General features: G+C 39.8%; 1 protein-coding gene across 4 annotated transcripts in view; it reads right to left on the bottom strand.

The window, feature by feature from the left end:
- PELI2 (pellino E3 ubiquitin protein ligase family member 2) overlaps positions 1–24,849 on the bottom strand; it is a 202,226-nt gene that overhangs the window by 129,026 nt on the left and 48,351 nt on the right. For all 4 annotated transcript variants that reach the window (XM_043918931.1, XM_043918930.1, XM_043918932.1 and 1 more), the window contains exon 2: positions 21,253–21,382. In XM_043918931.1, the coding sequence (XP_043774866.1) occupies positions 21,253–21,382 (130 nt within the window). The remainder of the gene's footprint in view (positions 1–21,252; positions 21,383–24,849) is intronic.

The following is a 24,849-nucleotide window of genomic DNA, read 5'->3' on the forward strand; positions in this document are numbered from 1 at the left end:
CCCATTCAAGCTGCTAATCCACCCCACCCCTTCCCCAATACTGCTTGTTTTATTCTATGAAATTAGCAACCACAGTCACAATCAATGCTGTGGCAAAATGTATTTATGTTTGTAAGATTAGATAATGAATGAAATTTAAGAAAGAGGGAGCTTCGACTGACCAGGGTAATAGAAGATATAGTGTTCCTTCCAGCCCATACTCCCATTCAGAATCCCTTCTCAATCCAGGCCAAAGCCAGACTAACCCCAGAGGAAAAGTCAATTTGTAAAACATCCCCTCAGTATCTCCACAAAGCCTGATTTCTGCAATGGTTTCTGCTACACAGCCCACAAATCGCTGAAGAAGAGTCTGATATCAATTCACTTTGCCACACTGCCTGCCAAAACACTAGGTGATGCAGCTTTTAAAAATGAAGATTAAAAAAATAAATAAATAAAATAAAAATAAAAATGAAGATTAATATGCAGAAAAACTTTCTCAATTATGCTTTCCCTTTAGGTCTCCATTCTGTGACATGGTGCAAAAATAAGCAGCAATGGAAGGAAGGAAAGAAGTACTATGATACCCAGTATTCTTATAAGCAGAAACAATAATCATGGTTAACATTTATCAATCATTTATAATGTCCCAGATGCCACTCTAAAAGTTAACTTTACATGTATTGACTCATGTATTTCAACCTAGGGGCTGAGAAGTGTTAGTATTTTCTGTCACTTGAGAGGTGAGTAAATTGAGGTTCAGCGTGGTTATCACTTGGCCAAAGAACATTTGGGGCTTAAACATGGGGAATGTGACTCCAAAGTGCACTTTGAATCACATTCCATACTGACCAGAGTCTAGTCAGTGGTCCTCAACTAGGGCCCTTCTGCCCCCAGAGGGGACATTCAGTGATGTCTGGAGAAGGACGAGTTGTCACAACTGGGGACAACAACTGGCAGTGAGTAGCTAGAGGCCAGGGATGCTTCTAAACATCCAACAAGGTACACTGATCCAGACAAACCGTCAACAGTGCCAAGGCTCAGAAACTCTGCTCCAAACACTCCTTAACTTCTTAATCATCCTTCCCTCTTCTACCATGTTCAGCATGACTCAGTGCAGGGAATAAGAGGAACAAGAAACACACAACACTAGAAACACATTAGTGATTTAAAAACACTAAGTGGAAGTAAAGTTAGTAAATGGGTGCTACAAGCTTTATTCAATTAAAAAACAAAACCCCTAAAAAGCTTCCTATTAAAAAAACTAAAAGTGTTCTATTCTGAAGAACAAAACAAAGGTAGCAATCAAGAGTCCAAATTTCTTGGACAAACTGATTTTGTATCACAGATCAAGTGAAAAAAAAAGTTCTCAAAATTACAGTTTCAGTCGCCAAATTTTAAAGATTATAGTGGAGCAGTGACTCCACTAGAGAAACTCATGTTGTCTCTGTCTAATCTCTCAGGCCCGGAAGGGGGACAAAGCAGACGGGGCTCCTCCTGGATCCCAGTGACACCCTGCAGGTAAGGGTCCTCCACCAGGGACTGCATCCACCTATCTGGACGGTAGCGTTCTAGAATTCCTGCTGCTTTCGTCACTGTATGCCCACCCCAGTCAACACTTCTACTGGAGTTTGGCCTTTGTTGCTGGAAGATCCCCCCACATGACTCATCGCTACCAATCAGCCATACTTCATTTCCCCCCTTGAGGATTCCATTTGGGTGTCAGGTAAAGATTAATTTTCACCAATAAGAAAACGCTTCAACCAGTTCAACTATCTGTAATGCTAAAAACATGTATTGTCTGAAAAAAGCTTTCATCTGTCTCTGGGCAAAAGTTACCAAACTTCTTGGCACTTTCATGAAACCACATACATTAACTGAGAAGCAACGAATTCTAAAAATCATGGATGCCTCCTGTGCATTTCATCAGCAACTGCACATTCTCCTCGGGGAGCCCTGTCTGTAAAGGTAGGGCCTGATCCCAGGAGCTTAAAGTCTTGGGCAGCAGAGACTTGCTGGGACAAGTCTAATGCAAGGCGGGGCTTGCATTGTCAAGAAGGTTTCAGCGGGAGGGAGCATCCGGGAAGGTCAAACTTTCAACTTTCTTTAACATAAAGTTTTATCTTACATTACCATATGTAAAATAGAGAGCCAACTGGGAATTTGCTGTCTGGCTCAGGAAACTCAAACAGGGGCTCTGTATCAACCTAGGGGGTGGGATGGGGAGGGAGGTGGGAGGGAGGTTCAAAAGGGAGGGGATGTATGTATACCTATGACTGATTCATGTTGCGGTTTGACAGAAAACAGCAAAATTCTATAAAGCAATTATCCTTCAATTAAAAATTAATTAATTAAAAAATAAAGTTTTAAAGATGCTATTTTTGGTGTCAAGTGAATAATTATGTTTGAAGGATGTGTTTACATTCATAAACTCAAACTACACAATGAGAACGAGCGGCTATAGCATTTGAGGAGGGAGTCACACTAAAGTCTTTTCAAGTCACTGATTATGTTAAGAAAATTGACTCAGCTCAAGCTGAACAAAAACCACCACACTGGAGGGGTTGTTGCGTTGTTGTTGTTGTTTAGCTGCTAAGTCCTGTCATGTCTGACTCTTTCATGACCCCATGGACTATAGCCCACTAGGCTCCTCTGTCCATGGGATTTCCCAGACAAGAATATTGGAGTAAGTTGTCATTTCCTTCTCCAGGGGATCTTCCTGCCCCAGGGACTGAACCTGCATCTCCATCACTGAGCCACCTGGGAAGCCCTATACTGGAGGCATACAGAGTGGCATTCAAAGGACCATATGATTCCATCATGTGTTCACAACTTCCATGCTAGGTTACTAAAAGAACGGCTACTAATTACCAAGAGCCTACCCTAGCCAGTAGGTGTGTGCACTGCCATTCTGTAAGTGGAGAAAACTAAGAATTCAGGAAGTCAAAACTCTAAAGCTTACACTTGTCATTCAAGGCTCTTCTTCATATTTTACAAAAATAGCAGCTTTAAAAGCAGCTATTACACCCGGAGGGGCTCTGTGGCTTGCCCTGGCTGCATGGCTTGCAAAGAGAAGAGCCAAGACTCAGTTGGGCTCATTTTCTTCGAAGTCTGTGTTCTTTCTGCCTCCTGCATCAGGGTGGATCCCTATTTCACAAATGGGAAAAGTGAGAAAAACTTGGTATGCAGGCCCTGAGCTACCAGGAGAGGAAAACAAGACACCACAAAACTCAAGGTTCTGTATAAACTTAAGAGTTCTTCCCCCAGATATTCAATTCTGTAAAATCATAGCTATTTTAGCAAAATCACCAGTTTTCTAAGCGAGGAAACATTTCCACTTGTGCAACAAGCAGCAAGGCTTTAAACTGCTGCAGGCTATACATGTGAATGCCGCTGGCTATGACTGACTTCTGTTTATTTTGATCAGAAATAAAAATATACTTGTTCACAGAGAACAGACTTGTAGACAAAGTGGGGGAAGGAGAGGCTGGGACAAATAGAGAGAGTAGTAGCATGGAAACATAAATTGCCATGTGTGAAATAGATAGCCAGCGGGAATTTGCTGTGTGTAACAGGGAGCTCAACCTAGTGCTCTGTGACAACCTAGAGGGGTGGGGTGGGAGACGGGAGGCAGGTTCAAGAGGGAGGGGACATATGCACACTTGTAGCTGATTCATGTTGATGTATGGTAGAAACCAGTACGATACTGTAAAGCAACTAACCTCCAATAAATTTTTTTTTAAATGTGCTTGAAAAATGAAGTGAAAATGTTAGCCTCTCAATTGTGTCTGACTCTTCGGGACACCATGGATTGTAGCCCACCAGGCTCCTCTGTCCATGGGATTTTTCAGGCAAGAATACTGTAATGGGTAGCCATTCCCTTCTCCAGGGGATCTTCCTGACCCAGGGATTAAACCCAGGTCTCCTGCATTGCAGGCAGATTCTCTACTGTCTGATGCCAAGGCCACCAGGGAGGCCCTAAAAATGTGCTTATTAGACCCAAGGTATATAAAGTACAAAAACAGGTCAACTAGTCTATGGCATTAGGTCACGACAATGGTTACCTGGTTCCTTCTTAGGGTTCCTCCCAATGACTGGGAGGAAGAGCCCAGAAGTCTTCAACGGCACTGGCAGTGTGGTTTCCTGACCTGGATACTTCTTAAATGGTGTGTTCACCTTATGAAAATCCACTAAACTCTACATCTATGATGTGTATACTTTAAAGAATATCTTAAAATTTTTGAAATGCTAGGTGAGCTCTCTTGACCCAATTTCCCATTTTTATGTATTTTTTTAAACCATGTTTGGACACTAATTTATTTTTAACTTTTTATTTTGTACTGGACTATAGCTGATTGACAATGTTGTGATAGTTTAAGGTGGCCAGCAAAGGGGCACAGCCATAAAGAAAGAAACTAAATTTCATAACATTCATTCTATCTAGCTCATAAAATGTCTAACAATGGGATTTAGAAGTTTAAAAAATTATATTCTTGGATCTGTGATACTAAGTTGCAGAATAAAATAATAAACATGACTTCCTAAAATGTGGGTTGGAGGTGGTGGAAATCACTGATATTCATGTTTATTTCAACTAGGCACTATGGAAAGACAAACTGTTATGACTTAACTATTCATGTGAAACAAAGGTTTAATTCTACACTGAGAAAATACAGGATTACTTCTTTGTTCAAAAGGCAAGGAATGAAGCTAATGTTAGCAGTCTGTGGAATACATGAAGAACCAAACGACTTAGGCCAGAAGTATTTTCACCTAAGAATACCTTTCTAAAATATAATTGGCAAGTACCTTTTCCAATGAGGCAATACTCTGATTTTCTAAGTTAGTGGGTTCAATAATTCAAAAACTATTCATTAGCAAACCTTAATTGCTGTGATCTAAAGAAAATGATAAATTTACATTCTAATGTCTATAGAGGAAACCTATCTTCAAACCATGAGGCTGCAGTTTTAATTTTAAATCTATCAGTGTATTTTAAATACAACTTTTTAACCCAATATAACCAAACTGCCAATAATTCAGTATGGATGCTAGGTTTCTTTGTATCCTGAGCCCATTTATAACTTCTTATAACACATAATCCTTTGCAGAGAAACCGATCACTAATAATATTTCCATTAATCAATCACTATCATGTACTAGGCACATGATATGTTCCAAGTGTTTTCCTTCATAAGTCACTACCTGGAGGCAGACTGCACTAATATTTGCAAATATCTGATGTCTTCCCACAAAATCCTTTTGTAGCATCCCTAACTTTTGAACTCAGTTAGCAAGGATGTTTGCTTTAGCTAGTGAAATTCAAGTATGTCACTTCCAGGCAGAACCTTTAGGAGCTGTGTTGTCTCTCTTACCTCCCTCCATGATCTTTAAATTTGCTAAGTCAAGGTGCACCTTCCAATTGCGTTCCTGAATGTCTGTGATGAATAAGTCTCCATGCTAAGCCATGACAAAATGTGAATAATCAACATGCTGTGTTGCTATAAAACCCCTGAGATTTGGGAACTGCCTGTTACTTCAGGTTAAACAGGCCTGTACTGCCTGAGACAAATCTCTGTTGTATGAAAGTGGAATGTGAGCCACTGAAAAGTATTCTGCCCAAGAGTCTACAGCAAGTAAACAGAGGAAACTAAGAATTCAGGAAGTCAAAACTCCAACACCCACACTCGTCATTCAACTTTCGTCCTCATATTATACAAAACAAATGTAACTTCTTAAAACTCTCAAAAACAAATACATGATTCCTGAGATCAAAAGGAAAAAAGATGAGAGGTGGACACAAGATTTCGTACAAAGCTGCTTATCTTTATTATAAACCATTATTAGTTATTTTTTATTATTATAAGTAAATAATAAGAAAATGTGGGGCTTTCCTGGTGGCTCAGTGGTACAGAATCCGCCTGCTAGTGCAGGAGACATGGGTTTGAACCCTGTTCCAGGAAGATTCCACATGTCACGGAGCAAATAAACCCAGGAACCACAACTGCAGCCTGTGCTCCGGAGCCCAGGACCTGCTACTAGTGAGACTATGCGCTACAGCTGCTGAAGCCTGAGGGCCTCAGAGCCTGTGCTCTGCAACGAAGGAAGTCACTGCAATGAGCAGCCCATGTACCACAACCTAGAGACAAGTCCCTGCTCACTGCAACTACAGAAAAGCCTGGGCAGGAACCAAGACCCAGCGCAGCCAAAAATAAAAAAGAAACTATTAAAAAAAAAAGAAAGAAAACTGGGAAACAATAGGAAAGGATTATTTTAATTTTAATTTACCAAATATGCCTGAAATATCAACTGGCCTGTGCATGTGCCCATGCGTCTGCAGGATCCCAAGGCATCAGTCACTGACCCCTGAGAACAACCAGCTGTCCCAGTGCATGGCCAAGGCAGGTCATGCCGTCTGGTTCCTAACCCCACAAACTGTGCTGGGCAGTGGGAACACAGACAGCAAGACTGCTCCTGCCCTCAAGGAGCTTGCTGCCCCAAGTGACGAGACAGCAAACCAATAACTCTCACATAGCATCAGGGCACTGAAGGAGACTTACACGTGTATTCTGAACTTCAAGAGGCTACAGAAGGACGTCTCTAAGGCAGGGAGTGAGGACTGTCAAGAGTTCCTGGGGGGATATGACATCTAGGCTGGGTTTTAAAGGATGGGGGAGCAAAGGTTAGTGCACAGGGCTGGAAGACATCCTAAAAAATGAGAACGTGCAAGGGGTGGAGGGGAGGGGAAACATGGCCACCTCGGGAATTTAACTTGAACCTCAGGCTGAAACACAAAGGTGAGAGGGCAGATCCTGCAGGGCTACCTGGCCGCAGGATAAGGGATGAGCCAGAGCTATCATGCCCTTGAGAGCTCCTGTGCCCAGGCTCCGCCAAGCTCCCATTAACTCTAATCTGGTAGCACAAAGCCAGAGGTTCCTGAAGCCACTCTTTCACACTCAGCCATGACAAGAGTGTGATCAATAAAGAGCTTGTAAGCAGGTATCCCTGTGAAACCGTCAGCAGCACAGGACTTCAAAGGGGCTGAAGCACTTTCTCACAAAAGATAAGGTCAACCAAGCACTACAATGAGAAAGGCAGAGGTGCAACAAAACAGGCCACAGCAAGTTCAAGTCAGTCAATGAATGATCCCTCAGAGGCTATGAATTCTGCTCAGCTGCACAAAATTCACTTTGAGGTACCCTGAACCAGACATGGAACAACGGACTGGTTCAAAACTGGGAAAGGAGTAAGTCAAGGCTGTATATGGTCACCCTGCTTATTTAACTTATATGCAGAGTACATCATGAGAAATGTCAGGCTGGATGAAGCACAAGCTGGAATCAACATTGCCGGGAGAAATATCAGTAACCTCAGATATGCAGATGACACCATCTTATGGCAGAAAGCAAAGAGGAACTGAAGAGCCTCTTGATGAAAGTGAAAGAGAAGAGTGAAAAAGCTGACTTAAAACTCAACATTCAAAAAACGAAGATCATGGCATCCAGTCCCATCACTTCATGGCATACAGATGGGGAAACAATGGAAACAGTGATAGACTTCATTTTCTTAAGTTCCAGTATCACTGCAGATGGTGACTGCAGCCATGAAATTAAAAGATGCTTGCTCCTTGGAAGAAAAGCTATGACCAACCTAGACAGCATGTAAAGAAGCAGAGACATCACTTTACTGACAAAGGTCTGTCTAGTCAAAGCTATGGTTTTTCCAGTAGTCATGTATGGATGTGAGTGTTGGACCATAAAGAAAGCAGAGCACTGATGAATTGATGCATTTGGACTGTGGTGTTGGAGAAGACTCTTGAGAGTCCCTTGGACTGCAAGGCAATCAAACCAGTCACTTCTAAAGGAAATCAGTCCTGAATATTCATTGGAAGGACTGATGCTGAAGTTCCAATACTTTGGTGATCTGATGCGAAGAACTGACTCATTAGAAAAGACCCTGATGCTGGGAAAGATTGAAGGCAGGAGAAGGGGATGACAGAGGACTAGATGGTTGGATGGCATCACCGACTCAATGGACATGAGTCTGAGCAAGCTCCGGGAGGTAGTGAAGAACAGGGAAGCCTGGCGTGCTGCAGTCCATGGGGTCACAAAGAGTTGGACATGCTGAGCAACTGAACTGAACTGAACTGAACTGTACTTGTTATCACTTGTTGCTTTAACTACCACCATAAACAACCCAGCTGCTTCAATCCAAGTCTCCATCATTGTTCCTTTTGTAGCAAAGGCTCTCTCTGCAAACCACCTGATTTCCAACTGGACAACTTATGCTAACAATGCTAATGACCCTTAAGTTCACAAAGTAACTTCCATTTCTACTAACAAATACCACATTCATCTCTTTCATCATCACAGGAGCCCCAGTTTGGAAACAAATGGATTTTCCAAGTCACATTCCTGGGAGGTAAGAATCTAAAAGCAGAATCCAGCTTGGTTCCTGCCCTTCACAGCATTTTCCACCTGCTACTTACACCTAAAGACTGATACTCCTAGGTCCTGGCCAACACACTTGGCCCAGTGACCTGAGACTAATTACTGGGCTTCTCTGAACTTAAGGTCCCTCATGTGTAAAATGAAAAGTCAATCTGAATACAGTTCCTTCCAACTTTCACGTTCCATATTTTTATTAAAGAAAGTTATAGCAATAGATTCTCTTCCTCCACGAAAAGACAGGATGGGTTCAAGTGACTGAATTGGTCATAATTCAAATAGGTTTGGGAAAAGGCTTAATTATAAATATAAATACAAATACAAATATTAACCCACACTGACATGTTAAAAGCAACTCTTTGATAAAATGGTGCTTTCAGGACAACACAAATTAAATATGATTTTTCCAACTAATACATGAATCAAGTCAATCATATAATTATTATGTATCAGTAATGCAGATAATTACACTGATGATTTACTATGTGCTAGAGTCAAGCTCTCTGGCTCCAATACTCTAGATCCGAGAGAAAAGAACCAAAAACCACCTTCCCTGCCTACCAATTCTTTGATGGCTTCCCTATCCTTTTGTTTCCCACAACACAAACTTAAGAACTGCTCAGAATTCAAGGTACTTTGTACTTCGTGTCCCATGAAATAGTATATGTAAGTTTTCTCTTGCTGCTGTAAAAAATTACCATCAAGCTTAGCAGCTACAAATACCACACATCTATTATCGCATAGGTCTGGTGTTGGTAGCCTTGACTGGTTTCTCTGTCCAAGTCTCACATGGCAGAAGTCCAGGGGTCAGGAGGGCTGTGAGCCTTTATGAGGCTCTAGGAGGAATCTGTTTTCAGGGACACTGAGGCTGTTGGCAGAATGGAGTTCCCTGTGATGGCAGGGCTGAGGTCCCTGTTTCCTTGCTGCTGTCTGCCACAGTTGTTCTCAGCTCCCAGAGGCTGCCCACATTTCTAGGCCCATAGCCCCCTTCTTCCATCTTCAGATCCAGGAACAGCAAGTTGAGTCCTGCTCATGCTTCAAACCCTCCTGCTGCTCCTCCCCTCACATCTGAGTCTTCCACATCCCTCTTCCACTTGTAAGAACCTCTGCAATTACATTGGGCCACCCCAATGATCCAAGGTAAAATCCCTATGTTAAGCTCCATGACCTTCATTAGCTAAGTCCCCTCTGCCATGCTCGATACTCACAAGGTTCCATGGACCAGGCATGACCATCTTGATTGGGGGTGGGCAGGCAGCGGGGCACTAGTCTGCCAACCACATGGTAAACACAAAAGACAAAAATGTCTCTTTTGCTAGGAACCAATGAATAATTTTGCCCACACCACACAGCAAAGCATAAGTTTAGATTAAATATCAATGAACAGAAAGGAAGTCAGCAATTATTCTACATACACACACAAAAAAAAAACCCTCACAATGAGACATTAGTGCTTGAAGCAATTAAACTATGTATGCTAGAAGAAGGGTTAGAGGAAACAGAAATGTTAGTGCCAAACTGTATTAATTGCAGAGACTAAGAAAAATGGAATAGTCCTCAACGTCGTGGAATTATTCTCAGTAAGCAGTGAATCACATTTCAAACTTTAACTTTAAAAGTACTATACAACATCTTATAACCTACCATAAAGGCTCACACAAATCTGAATGGGGAAATGGTGCTCATTATGCTGTCCCAGTACAAGTCAAGCTGCCTCACTTCAACACAGCAGTAAAAATTTGCAACACTTTACTTAGGTGATTTGAAAGACAATGTACTTAAACAAGAAAGCCTACTGTTGCTTACTTTGTGAACAACAGAAGTCAAAGCTAAACCACAAACAGTAAGAAGGGAAGAGAACTTGCAAATTGCTACATGTAACACTATTTGTAGTAACTATCAAAAACTTCAGGAAAACATCAATAAATGTACTGAGTTAAAATTTACAGAAATGTACTGCTGCTGCTAAGTCACTTCAGTCGTGTCCAACTCTGTGCGACCCCACCAGGCTCCCTGTCCCTGGGATTCTCCAGGCAAGAACACTGGAGTGGGTTGCCATTTCCTTCTCCAATGCATGAAAGTGAAAAGTGAAAGTGAAGTCGCTCAGTCGTGTCCGACTCTTAGTGACCCCATGGACTGCAACCTACCAGGCTCCTCCATCCACGGGATTTTCCAGGCAACAGTACTGGAGTGGGCTGCCATTGCTTTCTCCTTAATAACAACCAATTATTGATGTTAAAACTAATGCTACATAAAACAAACAATGAGATAATCACCTAATCTCAGATACATTAAAATTATTCATGTCAGGAGGGACAATATTTAACAATCAGAATTATAATGAAAATGAATAAGCATATAAATCAAAAAAACTTTAGCCTTCCATTTATTCTCTAAGTATGAACTACACACAGTTTAAAACTGCAAGTTACAACACCAAACACTCATCAAATCATGTTAATAATTTCCAAGTCATCTGTTAATTGTTAAAAATACTGGCGTGATCCTTTATTTGATGTGCATCTGTCACAGGTAAGCAATGTCTGAGATATGATTCAATACAACCAACCAAGCTCCTCCAGTAACACCCCCCAGTTACTGAAAGACAACAGGTGAATTGAGTCTTGATAATACAGGTTTTCTCCATAACATAGTACTGTTCTTGGTAAATACTATGCTATCTTATGGTGAACCAATGTCAATTAAATTCAATTTTTTTTCTAACCTTAATATTATTCACTATTTCTATCACCATTATAAAAATCACTTACTGAACTGTCATGTTCAATTATCTAGCTTATTTTTACAAAATATTGTTTACCTTCAATCTATGGTGCTTTGGTAACAATCAACTAGCTAAATTCTAAGAACCAATATATTAAAAAGAAGTTATTCAAAGTTAACTATATTCCTCAGATTTGTCATCAACTAAGTGTATTTTCATGTAACTTGTTGGATAATTTAATAATTTTTCTCTTGAAATACTTCATTTGAAATGTTTCTCTAACAGTCTCTGCTTCTCTATCAGTTTCCTGTATTTTGTTTTATATGTTCTATTACCTATTACTTGTCAAAGAAATCTATCCATTTTAATAGTTAGAAATTTTCTTTCTTCTAAAATTAAGAAATAAGAATGGTTAGAATAGCATATAATCAAGCTAAATCTTTTTTAAAAATAAAACTAATTATTCAAAAGCTGTCTACTAAAGTAAGCAGTCAAGTCTTTATATGATTTCCAAACAGAGTTCATCCAAAGGTAAATACAACTGACCCTTGAACTTCATATCATGGGGGCTTTGGGCAAACACCCTCCACGCAGTCAAAAATCTTAGTATAACTTGAGTCAGCCCTCCATTTACATGGTTCCTCTGCATCCAGGGATTCAATCAACTGCAGATCATGCAGTTCTGCAGTATTTACTATTGAAAAAACAAAATCCATGTATAAGTGAACCCATACAGTTCAAGCCTGTGTTGTTCAAAGGTCAACTGTATATTTCATTATTTCAATCCCAAGTTCTTAGGTATACCAAATACCAGAGAGTTAAATACCATAAGATCAAATAAATCATAAGTTTATTTGACTTCTATCTTTTTATGCCATGATCCAGAAATAAGTAAACATCAAATAAAAATATCCAGAAATTTTCTGTAATTTCAGACTTTTTTTCTCTCTAGCACTATACTTGTACCACCTGAACAAAATTCATAAAGTTTTCATATAAATATTTCTCATTAAGACTATTTTTCTTGAATATATCAATAAAGTTTAATATATTTTAGATGTTGTTCCTTTTGGCTCCGTGAGATCAAAAAAAACCATCACCTATCTTCAAAATCCTGAATATTGCATTTTAAGTAAATTATTAAACCACTTCTATGTGAAATGGTGGGAGCTTTGTCTTTAACTAAAATTTTACTGCCTAATTCCTAAGTTTTCCAAAAAGTTGTTCTTTTATCTCAGTAGATGTGTTTTACAACAATTAGGACTATAACCCTGCCATAATATAAGAACTATTTTTTGAAGTGTTAATAAATACTTCAAGTCAGAAAGTTACTTTATATAGTATATTGTGTCAGTATTTCATAAATACTTTTTCCTCTGCTCTAGCAATACCCTTTGATAAAATATTTTGGGAAGTTATTTTCTCATTTTTTTGAAAACTGACTTCTGTTTATTTTTTGCAGTTATAATGAGGTATGCTGTCAAAGTACACAACATAAACCTTGTTGTCAAGATATGTTGTCAGATACACTGTCAAGATTAATTTGATATTTTCATGAAATATTTCATGACACTTCCATCATGTCACAAAATTACTATTTCTTTCGTAAGGTGAGAACATTCAAGATTAACTCTTAGCAATTCTCAAGTATATAAAACAGTATAATTAACTATAACCAGCATGCTGTACATTAGATCCCCAGAACTTATTCAAATTGTAACTGGGGGTTTATACACTGACTAACATCTCCACATTTCCCCAACCCCTTGATAACCATCATTCTAGTCTGTTTCTAGTAAGTTCAGTTCTTTAGATTCCAGGTATATGTGATATACAGAATCTGTCTTTCCCTGACTTAACTCACTTAGCACAATGCCTCCAAGGTCCATCCATGCTGTTGCAAATGGTAAGATGTCCTTCTTTCTCATGGCTAAACGATATCCCATTGTATATACATGTATGTCACACCTTTATGCCTTCAACTGTTGATGAACACAGGTTGTTCCCATATCTTGGTTAATACAAATAATGAAGCAATGAACATGGGCTATTCATTCAAACAGATACTTCTTCAAGATTTTCTTTTTCATTGCCTTTCCACATGTAGGAGTTACAATGCCGGGTAACATGGGCATTGTCGTTTTAGCTATTTGAAAAAATCTCCAAACTGTTTTTCACAGTGGCTACACCAACTTGCAGCCCCACCAACAGTATACAAGGGTTCCCTCCAACGCTTGTTATTTCTTGTCCTTATGATTACACTCATTCTAATAGGCATGAGGCAATATCACTCTGGTTCTAATTTGCATTTCACTGATGATTAGTAATGTTGAGCACTTTTTCATGTATTTTTTGGTCACCTGGATGCCTTCTTTGGAAAAATGTCTTTTAAGATCTTTTACCCATTTTTAAATCATATTGTTAGGGTTTCTTCACTTTGCTATTAAGTTATATGAGTTATTTATATATTTTAGATATTAACCCCTATCAGACACATGATTTACAAATGCTTTCGCCCATTCAGTAGGTTGCCTCTTCATTTTGTGGATAGTTTCCTTTGCTGTGCAAAAGTCTTTTAGTTTATTATAGACACACTGGTTTATTTTTGCTTTTGTTGCCTTTATTTTTGGTGCCAAATTGAAGAAATCATCACCAAGACCAATGTCAAAAAGCTATGTTTTCTTCTAGGAATTGTATGATTTCAAGCCTTACATTCAAATCTTTAATCCATTTTGAGTTGATTTTTGTGTAAGTGGTCCAGTTTCATTCTTTTGAATGTGGATGTCCGATTTTTCCAACAGCATTTATCTTTTCCCCATTGAGTATTCTTGGCTCCATCATAAATTGACCATATATGTGTGGGTTTATTTCTGGGTTCTCTATTCTGTTACACTGATCTATATATCTGTTTTTGTGCCAATACCATATTGCTCTGATTATGATGCAATTACTTTGAAATACAGAATGAAGGCAGGAGTATGATATCTCCAGCTTTGCTGTTCTTCCTTATGGCTGCTTTGGCTATTTAGAGTCTTGTGTGGTTCCATGAGAATTTCAGGATGATCTGTTCTATTTCTGTGAAAAATGATACTGGAATTTTGATAGAGATTACACTGAATCTGTAGATTGCTTTGGTTGGTATGGACATTTTAACAATATTAATTCTTCCAATCCAGGAACACAGGATATCCTTCCGTTTATTTGTGTCTTTTTCAATTTCTTTCATCAATGACTTTTGTTTTTAGTGTACAGATCTTTCACCCCCTTGATTAAATTTATTCTGAGTGATTTTATTCTTTTTGATACAACTGTAAGTGGGATTATTTTCTTCATTACTCTTATAATTCATTTCTGAATTCTGTACTCTTTAGCATTAATGAATTTATTAGTTTTAAAAGTTTTTTGGTGGAATCTCTAGGGTTTTCAATACGCAATTTTAAGTAATCAGCAAACAGAGACAATCTTACTTCTTCTAATTTGGATACTTTTTCATTCTTTCCTTGCCTAATTCCTTTAGCTAGGGCTTCAGTACTATCTATGTTGAATACAAGTGGCCATAATGGGTATCATTGTCTTATTCCTGATTTTAAAGAAAAAGCTTTTGGTTTTTCACTGTTGATTATGATGTTAGCTGTGGGCTGTCATACATGGTCTTCATTATGCTGAGGCACATTCCCTCTGTGCTCAGTGTGCTGAGGTCTCTTTTTAATCATAAATGGATGTTGGATTTTTTGTCAAATGCTTTTTGGCACTTAGTGAGATGAACATATGGTTTTTATCCTTCATATTGTTTATGTGCATATCACACTGATTGATCTGCAGTTGTTGAATCACTCTTGCTTCCCTGGAATAAACCCCTCTTGATCAAAGTGTATGATGTACACTTTTAATGTACCGTTAAATTTGGTTTGTTAAAATTTTATTTTGAGGATTTTTGCTTCTATGTTCATCAGGAATACTGGCATGTATATATATATATATTTTGTAGTGTCCTTGTCTGGTTTTGGTATTAGGGTAACGCTGGCCTTATAAAATTTAGTTTAAAAGTGTTCCCTCATCTTCAGTTTTTTGAAAGATTTTGAAAAGGAGTAGAATTGGTATTAATTCTTCATTAAACATTTGGTAAAATTCACCAAAGTATGGGCCTGGACTTTTGTCTGTAGGGAGGTTTCTGATTATTGATCCAATCTCCTTACTAGTAATCGATCTGTTCAGATTTTCTATTTCTCCATGATTCAGTCTTGGCAGAGTTTATGTTTTTAGGAATTTATTTCTTCTATGTTAACCAATTTGTTGGTATATAGTTGTTCATGTCAGTCTCCTGTGATCTTTTGACTTCTACAGTATAGTTGTAACATCTTTTTCATTTCAAATTTTGAGTCCTCTTTTATTCTTGCTCAATCCAGCTAAAGATTTGTCTCTTTTGTTTATATTTTTAAAAAACCCAGCTCTTAGTTTCACTAATATTTTCTATAATCTCCTTGGGCTCATTCATTTACTTCTGCTCTTACCTTTATTATTTCCTTCCTTCTACTAATTTTGGGCTTAAGTTTGTTCTTTTGCTAGTCCCTTGAGGTATAAAGATAGGCTGTTCATTTGTTGTACAGTAGTGATTAACACAACACTGTAATTCAACTATACTTCAATAAAAGATAAATTTTAAAAAAGATAGGCTGTTCATGTTTATGTTTTTTGTTAAAATAATCAAACTGTGTTTCATCCTAGACATACAAATTATTTGTTTTAGGTTTGTATTCCTGTGGTGTATCAAGAGATATTCTGGATTTCAGCTTACTACTACTATTTCTTTTTTATCACCTCTGACAGATTCAGAATATTCATGTTTGTCTAAGACAATAAAATTTTGCTGCCTCTTCATTTATAATAATATAATAAAATTAGTTCTTGTACTTATAAATATCAAAACAACAGACACTACTAACTCAAGAATTACAGTGCAGTAACAATGAAAGGAACCAAAATAAAAACTATTTAAAACTCAACTATTTACAAAGCTGTAGCAATTTTAAAAATCTGAGGATAATGATAAACAGATGGTTCTTTGAAAGCACAGAAGGCTCCAGCTTCACAAGGAATGCGCAGTGGAGATATGCCACTACTGCCACTAAGACCCAGGCTGGACCGAGTGAGTGCTGCAAAACCAGACCCCACTAAAGCCCAGGAAATTAGCTGAACTAACGAGTTCACACTGAAATGTGTTTCGTTAACTTTTACCACTTTTCACATTTACATCATTCACTGACCGATTAGGAAAGTGTTTAAACATCTTCCCAATCAGTAGAGCCATCCCAATGTAAATAGCTTAAAAGCAATCCTGGTTGTGACAGTCACACTAAATAGCCCTAATTTTTCTCTAAACTGTCATTCTTGGGACCACTGATATTTTCCATTCTGAAATAATGCCAACTGGAACACAGTGCTATTCAATTTCTTTTTAAAAGTAAAAATTTCCAAAAAAGGAGATTTCAATAAAACACAATCTAAGAAGGGGAAACCATGATGAAGAGTTTTCCACAGTAATGCTGCTAAATTTAAACCACGTTGCCAGCAAAATATTTACCCATCAGGCATCATCACCAACCCCACCACAACCATCTACTATTTACAGGTTAAATAAGTAAAATCGTTGCCCACCCCCATCACTGAAAAGTAAATGAACAAGCATAAATCGACCTCTGAACACCCTTCAATGTTTCTCCTTGGAAAGAAAAAAAAACAAATTTTCCAACCAGGACCCTAAGAGCTCCAGACCTCCCTGCTCACCTGACTAACTCCTCTTTAATCTTCAGCTCAAAGCTCACAGGACACTTCCTCAGAGATCCTTCCCCATCCACCCAGACTAAACTCTATGCCTCCTCTTCTCACAGCCCCTTATTCTTTTTCTGCACCATGCTCTTCAAAATGTGCAGTTAAATATGTATCCACATGATTACTTATTGTTTGCCTACTCACAAGATGAATAGCCCCACGCAGACATGTTTTGGTCCCTATAGTACATCCAATACCTAGCATAATGGCTGGCTACAGAAAAGGGCTAGATAAATATCCATTGAACACAAACAGAAATAAATTGCTAAGTGCCCTATATCTATGTAATAGACCTGCTAAAAGTAAAACAGGGCTTCAGGTTTTGTTTTGTCTTTTTAAAACACATTACATAACAGGAGAAATATCTTTGAGTATTACTATTTCAAGAGCAAGTTCAGTTCAGTTGCTCAGTCGTGTCCGACTCTTTGCGACCCCATGAACCACACAGCACACCAGGCCTCCCTGTCCATCACCAACTCCCGGAGTCCACCCAAACCCATGTCCATTGAGTCGGTGATGCCATCCAACCATCTCATCCTCTGTTATCCCCTTCTCCTCCTGCCCTCAATCCTTCCCAGCATCAGGGTCTTTTCAAATGAGTTAGCTCTTCCCATCAGATGGCCAAAGTAATGGAGTTTCAGCTTCAACATCATCTTTCCAATAAACATCCAGGACTGATATCCTTTAAGATGGGCTGGTTGGATCTCCTTGCACTCCAAGGGACTCTCAAGAGTCTTCTCCAACACCAAAGTTCAAAAGCAAAAAGTTCAAAAACTCTTCAGTGCTCAGCTTTCTTCACAGTCCAACTCTCACATCCATACATGACCACTGGAAAAACCATAGCCTTGACTAGACAGACCTTTGCTGACAAAGTAATGAGCAAATATGTACACAAATGAATATTATGCAAATAGTGATTACACAAATAGCAATCACACAACAGTGGCACACACTTGCCAAGCTCACCTGACTTAGCTTGGATACTGGGAGGCACAGAAGACTAAGAGGGCCCATTTTCCAGCTGCCACCACCATCAGCAAAGGGGTCTCCCTGGCCTCTCCCCAGACCGTGGGGCAGAAGGAATGATGGTGGCAGAGGGAAGAAACAACGTGGTCAGAGGCCAAGCCCTCACGTTCTAACAACAGTAGCCACCCCCACCCTAACAGCCCTCACTTGTACAATTCCACTCAAAGATGACCCTTTCATTACCAACACTGCAGCATTAGAAATTTCACAGCTAAGCACGTGTTGGTTCAGGTCAAACAGCTTTTGCCAAGACCACCACATACCCAGGCCTTCTGATGGGATACAGGGTGAGTGGGAAGGAAGACTAGAAACACACTAACAATCATGGCAAGTAAGGACAGGCTAAAGGACTGTAAGCCCTGATGAAATCAGATAAGCCAAGCATATGCATACACAAGTAGAATGAACTCAAGGTTATGCTAACAATAGAGGTTAAGTGACAGTGGGCCATCAAGTCCATCATACTAGTAGGGAAAGCAGAACAGAAGTGACAGTCTCTGAAACTGAAAAGTTACAGTTTTTCCATTTATACCATGGATGTGTTTTAAAAAAAGAAAAAAGGTTACACCATGGATCCTCCTGTATGGCTGAATGGGGCCTGGAGAGTCAGGGAGACTGAGCTTGGGCCTGGGTCACGGAAACATGCGGAAGAGTGGGTTATAGGTCAGTGAGGTCCAAAGAAGGAGGGGAAAGGGGAACTTAGATGAAAAACATAGGGTTACAAAAGAAGAGACTGAAATGGAAACAAAATGAAATCATTTCTAGTGTCATGAACTAAAAGAGATGGAAAAAGAGCACCCTGGGGAAAAACCAGGACTCAGTTAAGGTAAGGTAGAGGAGCAGCATTTGAGGAAAAGATTTAACACATAAGAGACTTTGTCTGGGGCCAACAGGGCAGGTGGCAACAGGCGCAGTCAGGCAATGCTGACTCGGGTGGGAGTTCAAAAGGGAACAGAAAAACAGAGGGATTTGTGACTAAGGTACCAGTTCAGGTAGGATGAAGTACTATGCATGAGGCCCTGGACATACAGGTCCCAAGATGAATAAGGGAAAGGCAGTATGGGCAGGTGATCAGCTCACGATAAATATGTTGGGTCCACTCATCTCCCTTGGTCTTCCTTGACTGACCCTGTGCACACCTACTGGATTCTCTTTCCTGAAAAATTAAAAAAGTGGAGCCACTTTATAACACCCTGGAAAGAATATCTATGTTAACTCCTTTGGACACTCTGGTTCACTTCTCTCACAAAACGTGGTTACTCAAAATTTCCCCCAATTCAGAGAGCTATCTGTAGCCTAACCTTTAATAATGTCTCCATATTTGCTTTTTTTTTTGGTGTGATATAGCCAGAATCATTTCTGTTGCTTGTAACCAAAGTACCTTCCCTGAATCCACATGGCTCTTGACCATCATGAACTCACTTTATAAATGAGAAACTGAGGCCCTGAGAATGCATTTTTTTCCAGGTTGTAACACCAAAACACAACTTCCCCTACTATTAGTACTCTCAATGATAGGTTTAAACAGATTTAAACAGCTTCCAAAAGATTATAATCTAAATATCATCAGATAAAATCTAGATACAAAGGTAAAATAGAAAAAGCTAAAACTGGAGCAGATGGAGGTGGGTAATAAGTAAGGAAGACCCATGATACTCTAAGAGCAGCTATTGGAAGGTATATTTCATATCCTACCATAACATGAAGTGTAAGTAACCAAAAATTTCTATAATCTTTTTAAATATCTGAAGCCATCGTATCAATATAAAATCTGAGATCAAAAAAAGGAGACATAAAAAGGTACAGAACCAAAAGAAGAAAAAATAAATATCGACCATAGACAAAATTATAAAGACCATGTCTATAATAAGAGTATTTTTGGCACTCATCACATGCTTAAAAACATTTGTCTTGGTATTCTTCCCCTCCAAATATTTTTGGACTATAAAATATTTCTCATAATTCTTTGACCTTCCAAGATTCTGTTGCCATTTCACTTCCTCCTTTTCTCAGAATCAGTAAGGCTGATTTCCTCTGTTTACCCTAGCGAGTGTCCGTCCCTTCCTAAAACTTGCACCTTACTTCCCTTTCTCTAGCCAAAAATATGACCACTATGTATTATTCTTTCCTGTTTCCTTGGTATTTGATATATTCTGATCTAACCATCCCCTCCCTAATACAAGAGATTCTTAATTGACACAAACTTGCAAACTTCTTCCACGGTACTGCTTCAGAAACAACAAGAATTTTTAAATAAAAAAGTTAACAGAGGTGACCTGTTTCTGAGTATAAACACCACAGATGCTTCCATGAAGCTGTTCATTTCTCTTTGAACTGCTGCTTTTCAGCAAAAAAAAAAAAAATTGAAAGAAAGTCTCTTATTTATTCCAGATGGTTCAAACCCATTATGATAAATATATACAGCCAATGCCCCATATGAAATAACTTCATGTAGATATAATTATTTTGTAAAAAGTAAACTATACACATTAAGTAACATGTTTAATTAAAAGAAAAACTGTCATAAAATCTAATAGGTACACTATATAAACCAGAATGGAAATTCAGGTTTCCTCTACACTTACGGGTCAGAAAACAAACGAAATATTCATAAAAAACGAACATTTTATATACTTCACACTTACAAGAAGTATGCATCATAGACTTCTTATTGCACTTAGCTCTGTTTACTTCCAATCTTCCTAATAATTACACAAATTCAATTCCATGTACATGCAAATTATGTGAAAATACCCACTACTCAAGTAACAGAGGAAAACAGCAAATCTTAATGAGGTTTATATGAAAATTTAATACAGAACACTCTTCAGGAAAAAGAACATCGTTTCTCTCTCAACCACAACCATCCTCAATTGATCTATGCTGACGTCACTACATCCTAAAGCAGTGGTTCACTATGGGGCGGGGGTAGGGGACAGAGGGGAGGGTGCCCCTTTGCCTCCTAGCCCCCAGAGGACACATGGCAAGTTTGGGAGACAGTCTTGGTTGTCCCAAAGTGGCTGGGGGCATGGGGGTCGATGCGCTATTGGCCTCTAGTGGGTAGAGGTCAGGGATGCTGTGAAACACACAACGGGCTATGTACACAACAGCCTTTCACAACCAAGATTATCCAGCTCAAATGGCTGGGACACTGTCCCACAGAGACATGAGGCTAAAAGGAAAGAGCAGCTGACAAGGACACCCATGATTCACTGTCGGCCCTCCCCATTCCAAGGAGTCCCCTACCTTGGACGCCTGTGGAGTGGATATCACATGGACTGTGCTGGGTTTGACTCCATTAGCCTTTGGCCGCTTGTAGAGAGCAAATCTGCTTTTCCTCCGGCCTCTGTCCCCATTAGGTAAAGCACCATTGTACCTATAAACAGAGATGAAAGAGTTCATTTATTTGTAGATTTTTAAAGGCATTCAGAATAAAACTCTGATGGAATTAAGGGAAAAGACAGGAATGCTCATAAAGACTTGTCCAGTAAGCACCCCACAAAAAGGGACACAAAACGGACTTTGAGACTTCGGCTGTAATGAAATTCAAATCACTTCCAGAAACTTAATTTAAGAGTGATACACAAAGTAATTATAGGTTCCTTATTCTATAAAGTCAGACGCTTCAAATCTTTTCAGAAGAGACCAAGTAGAAGTAAGCAAATGAGAATTCTGCAGAGGCTGTATTAACGCCGGCTCAATTCAGCAAACGTCATCCTAATGGACCCTGGAGAAACACTTGAGAAATATTTTTAAATGAATTGGTTAGAAAAGAGCATCCTAATTAAACCTCATCTCTCACTCTCAAATCATCTTAATGTCTGTAGGATCTTTATTTGTAAGAAGATCAAATGTAGTTCCTTGCATTCTTAAAAGTTCTGAATTCTCTACCTCCATCCAACTGCTATTTGAACTCTATACTGTCAGGTTAGTGAAAGCTAGCCTTCAAAAATTAAACAAAGTATGCCTCTATAAGGTTGCCCATTAAAAAGCCCAAACGTATGAAAGAGGAGTTTTGGTCCACAAACTATCAAATATTTTAAAAAGTCACCTGGGAAATATTACTTGTCCTTAAGCAGATTTCCCTAAATTAATACCTTAAGCCAGTGGTCCCCACCTTTTTGGCACCAGGGATAGATTTTGTAGAAAACAATTTCTCCACAGACCAGGGGGTAGGTTGGGGGGATGGTTTGGGGATGATTGTCATAAGGAGCACACCACCTAGATCCCTGGCATGAGCAGCTCAGAGTAGGGTTCACTCTCTTAAGAGAATCTAAGAAAGAAAGTGAAGTTGCTCAGTCATGTCCGACTCTTCGTGACCCCATGGACTGTAGCCTACCAGGTTCCTCCGTCCATGGGATTTTCCAGGCAAGAATACTGGAGTGGGTTGCCATTTCCTTCTCCACGAGATCTTCCTGACCCAGGAATTGAACCCGGGTCTCCCGCATTGTAGGCAGCCACTTTACCGTCTGAGCCACCACGGAAGAATCTAATGCCATCTCAAATCTGACAGGAGGTGAGGCTCAGGCTATACTGTGAGCAATGGGGAGCAGCTGTAAATACATATGAAGCTTCGCCTGCTCACCTCCTGCTGTGCAGTCCCTAGGTTTTTTTCTTGGGGGTGGGGGGCGTTGGGGACCCCTGCCTTAAAGCCAATACCAGTGTTTAAAAAGAATGCAGGCTTGCAAGAGCATTTCCATTTTCACCTGTATTTTCTAATCTAGATTACAGGTCCCTGTACATTCTGACTTCTGTCTCATGCCATGTTTATTCTCCAGCTCCCTCTTGGCAGAAGTTCTTTTAAAGAGAACCAAAAGAGGAATTGTTGCAAATTTGTGTGGACAAACATGACAACTCTGAGGCTCCCTCCAAGCACCAAAGCCAGAGGCGACGTGGGTGGCGGCTCCACCCTCTCCTGGAAGTCCTGCCTTTGCCACTGGCCCATCTCACCCAGACAACACGGCGGGCAGTATGGCAAAGGGGACACAGACCCAAGGGGAACAGCAAAAGTCGGAACAAGAGCTTGTGGTGTTTGTTTTACTATTCTGTAGCTGCAGCATGATAATGGATTTAAATTACCAGAAGTTATTCCTGCTGTGTTTTTAATCTGTTTCCATCTCCATCATAAAGGAACGTCAGCTACAGAAAACATCTCCAGAGTACAGAAATCATTTGTTTCAAGTCTTAATCCTCTCCTTTTTTGGAGCCAAGATCAGAATAATGGACATGATTTTCTTAAACGTACCTGTGATCCCCACTCTAAAGAACATATTCCTGATTAAACAACCATTATAAATCAACTGTGTCTTAATATATTTGCACATCACTTACACCAGTATGAGCGCCCTGTATTAAGAAAAACATATGTGAATCAAAGGCAGGGCCTAAACAATTTAAAGGGACGTTTTCATCACTGGGGCCTAGAACAATTGGTACAAGATCTGGCAAGGTGTCCTGTGCCCCTCGCATTTGCCCAGCTCTCCGCTGCACCTTTCTCTCAACTACACACTGCTAGTCAATGCAACTAGTCAAAGAATGTGGCAGATGCTTTTTAAGAGATCTGCTCACTATGACATCTCTTCTAGGGAATCCAGCCCTGAACACCCTAAGGTAAGCCCAGCACTATATCTGAATGAAATGGCCAGGCCAGCACCCTCCCCACTGAGTGACTGGTGGCAGACATTTGGTCCAAATTGGCCAATGACAGTCTCATCTCAGAAAACACACACCTGGGAACCAGAGACAACCCGCCAGTCTGTATGGATGGCCAGAGCTGCAGACTGTAGGCATGGGAGCTGTGGGGATGTCAAAGTCTGCTCTGTGATGAAGCAGCAGAGAAGTGAGGAGCAAAGCAGATGAACAGGGACAAGCAATGAAAAGAGATGGAAAGAGGATGCTTCAGGGCCCAGATGTACTCTGACCCCTGTTCATGAAATCCTTTCTGGTTTTAGCTAACTCAGATTGGATTCTTCTACTTGCAGCCCCAAAGCCATGTCTAATATAGAGATGAAAACACAAAAACCAGGAATGTCAACTAAACATATACAGAAACATTTTAATTTCAATCGGCGGAGCAGAGACGCAGAGATACTGCAAGAAATACCTTTTATATCTTCAAATAAGTAAGTAAACCCTTCTTAGTCACAGGCCAAAGAACTAGGACCAGGAGAAAGTTGTATCGCCAAAGATAGGAGAAGAGAGACTTTCAAAGGCATGTTATCAGTTAAGAGGCCAGTGTGATTTGGAAAAGAATGGGTCTTTGAGGACCTCACCCATCTTCAGAGCAAACCAGCCAAGTAAAAATAAGCAAGCCTCTCCAACACTGAGCCTCACTCAGCACCTCCCCTCTCTTTCCAATCTTCTCCTCACAGCTAAGAACTTTGAAACAGGGACTCTACCCACACCACCCCAATTCCAACCTTGAGCACACATCATCTGCCTCCAAATCTAAAAGCACAGTTGATGATGTCATCTACCCATCATCCAACTTCCCGCCTTACGTCTCTCAATGACTCTCCTATCAAGGTACACAATATGGTCAATTAAAAACAGCCACAAGTTCCCATTACTTCTCCCAGGGAACATGAGTCTAACTCCATCTCCCCACACCTGGGCTGGCCTTAATGGCTTATTTGCCAAAAGGATGGGAAGGAAGTGACATGCTAAGACTTGCAAAGCCAGGTCTTGTAAAAGCCTTAGAACTTCTGTCTCTTGGGAGCTTAGAGCTGCCTTGTAAGGAAGCTGGGACCCCCCCACCCCCCATGCCAAGGAGGCTACATGGAAGTGGCTCCAGTCAGCAGTCCCAGCTGAGCCCAGCCTTTCAACCACTTGCTAGGTTACCAC

The sequence above is a fragment of the Cervus elaphus genome, chromosome 12 (assembly GCF_910594005.1).
Source record: "Cervus elaphus chromosome 12, mCerEla1.1, whole genome shotgun sequence".
Taxonomy (NCBI): Eukaryota; Metazoa; Chordata; class Mammalia; order Artiodactyla; family Cervidae; genus Cervus; species Cervus elaphus.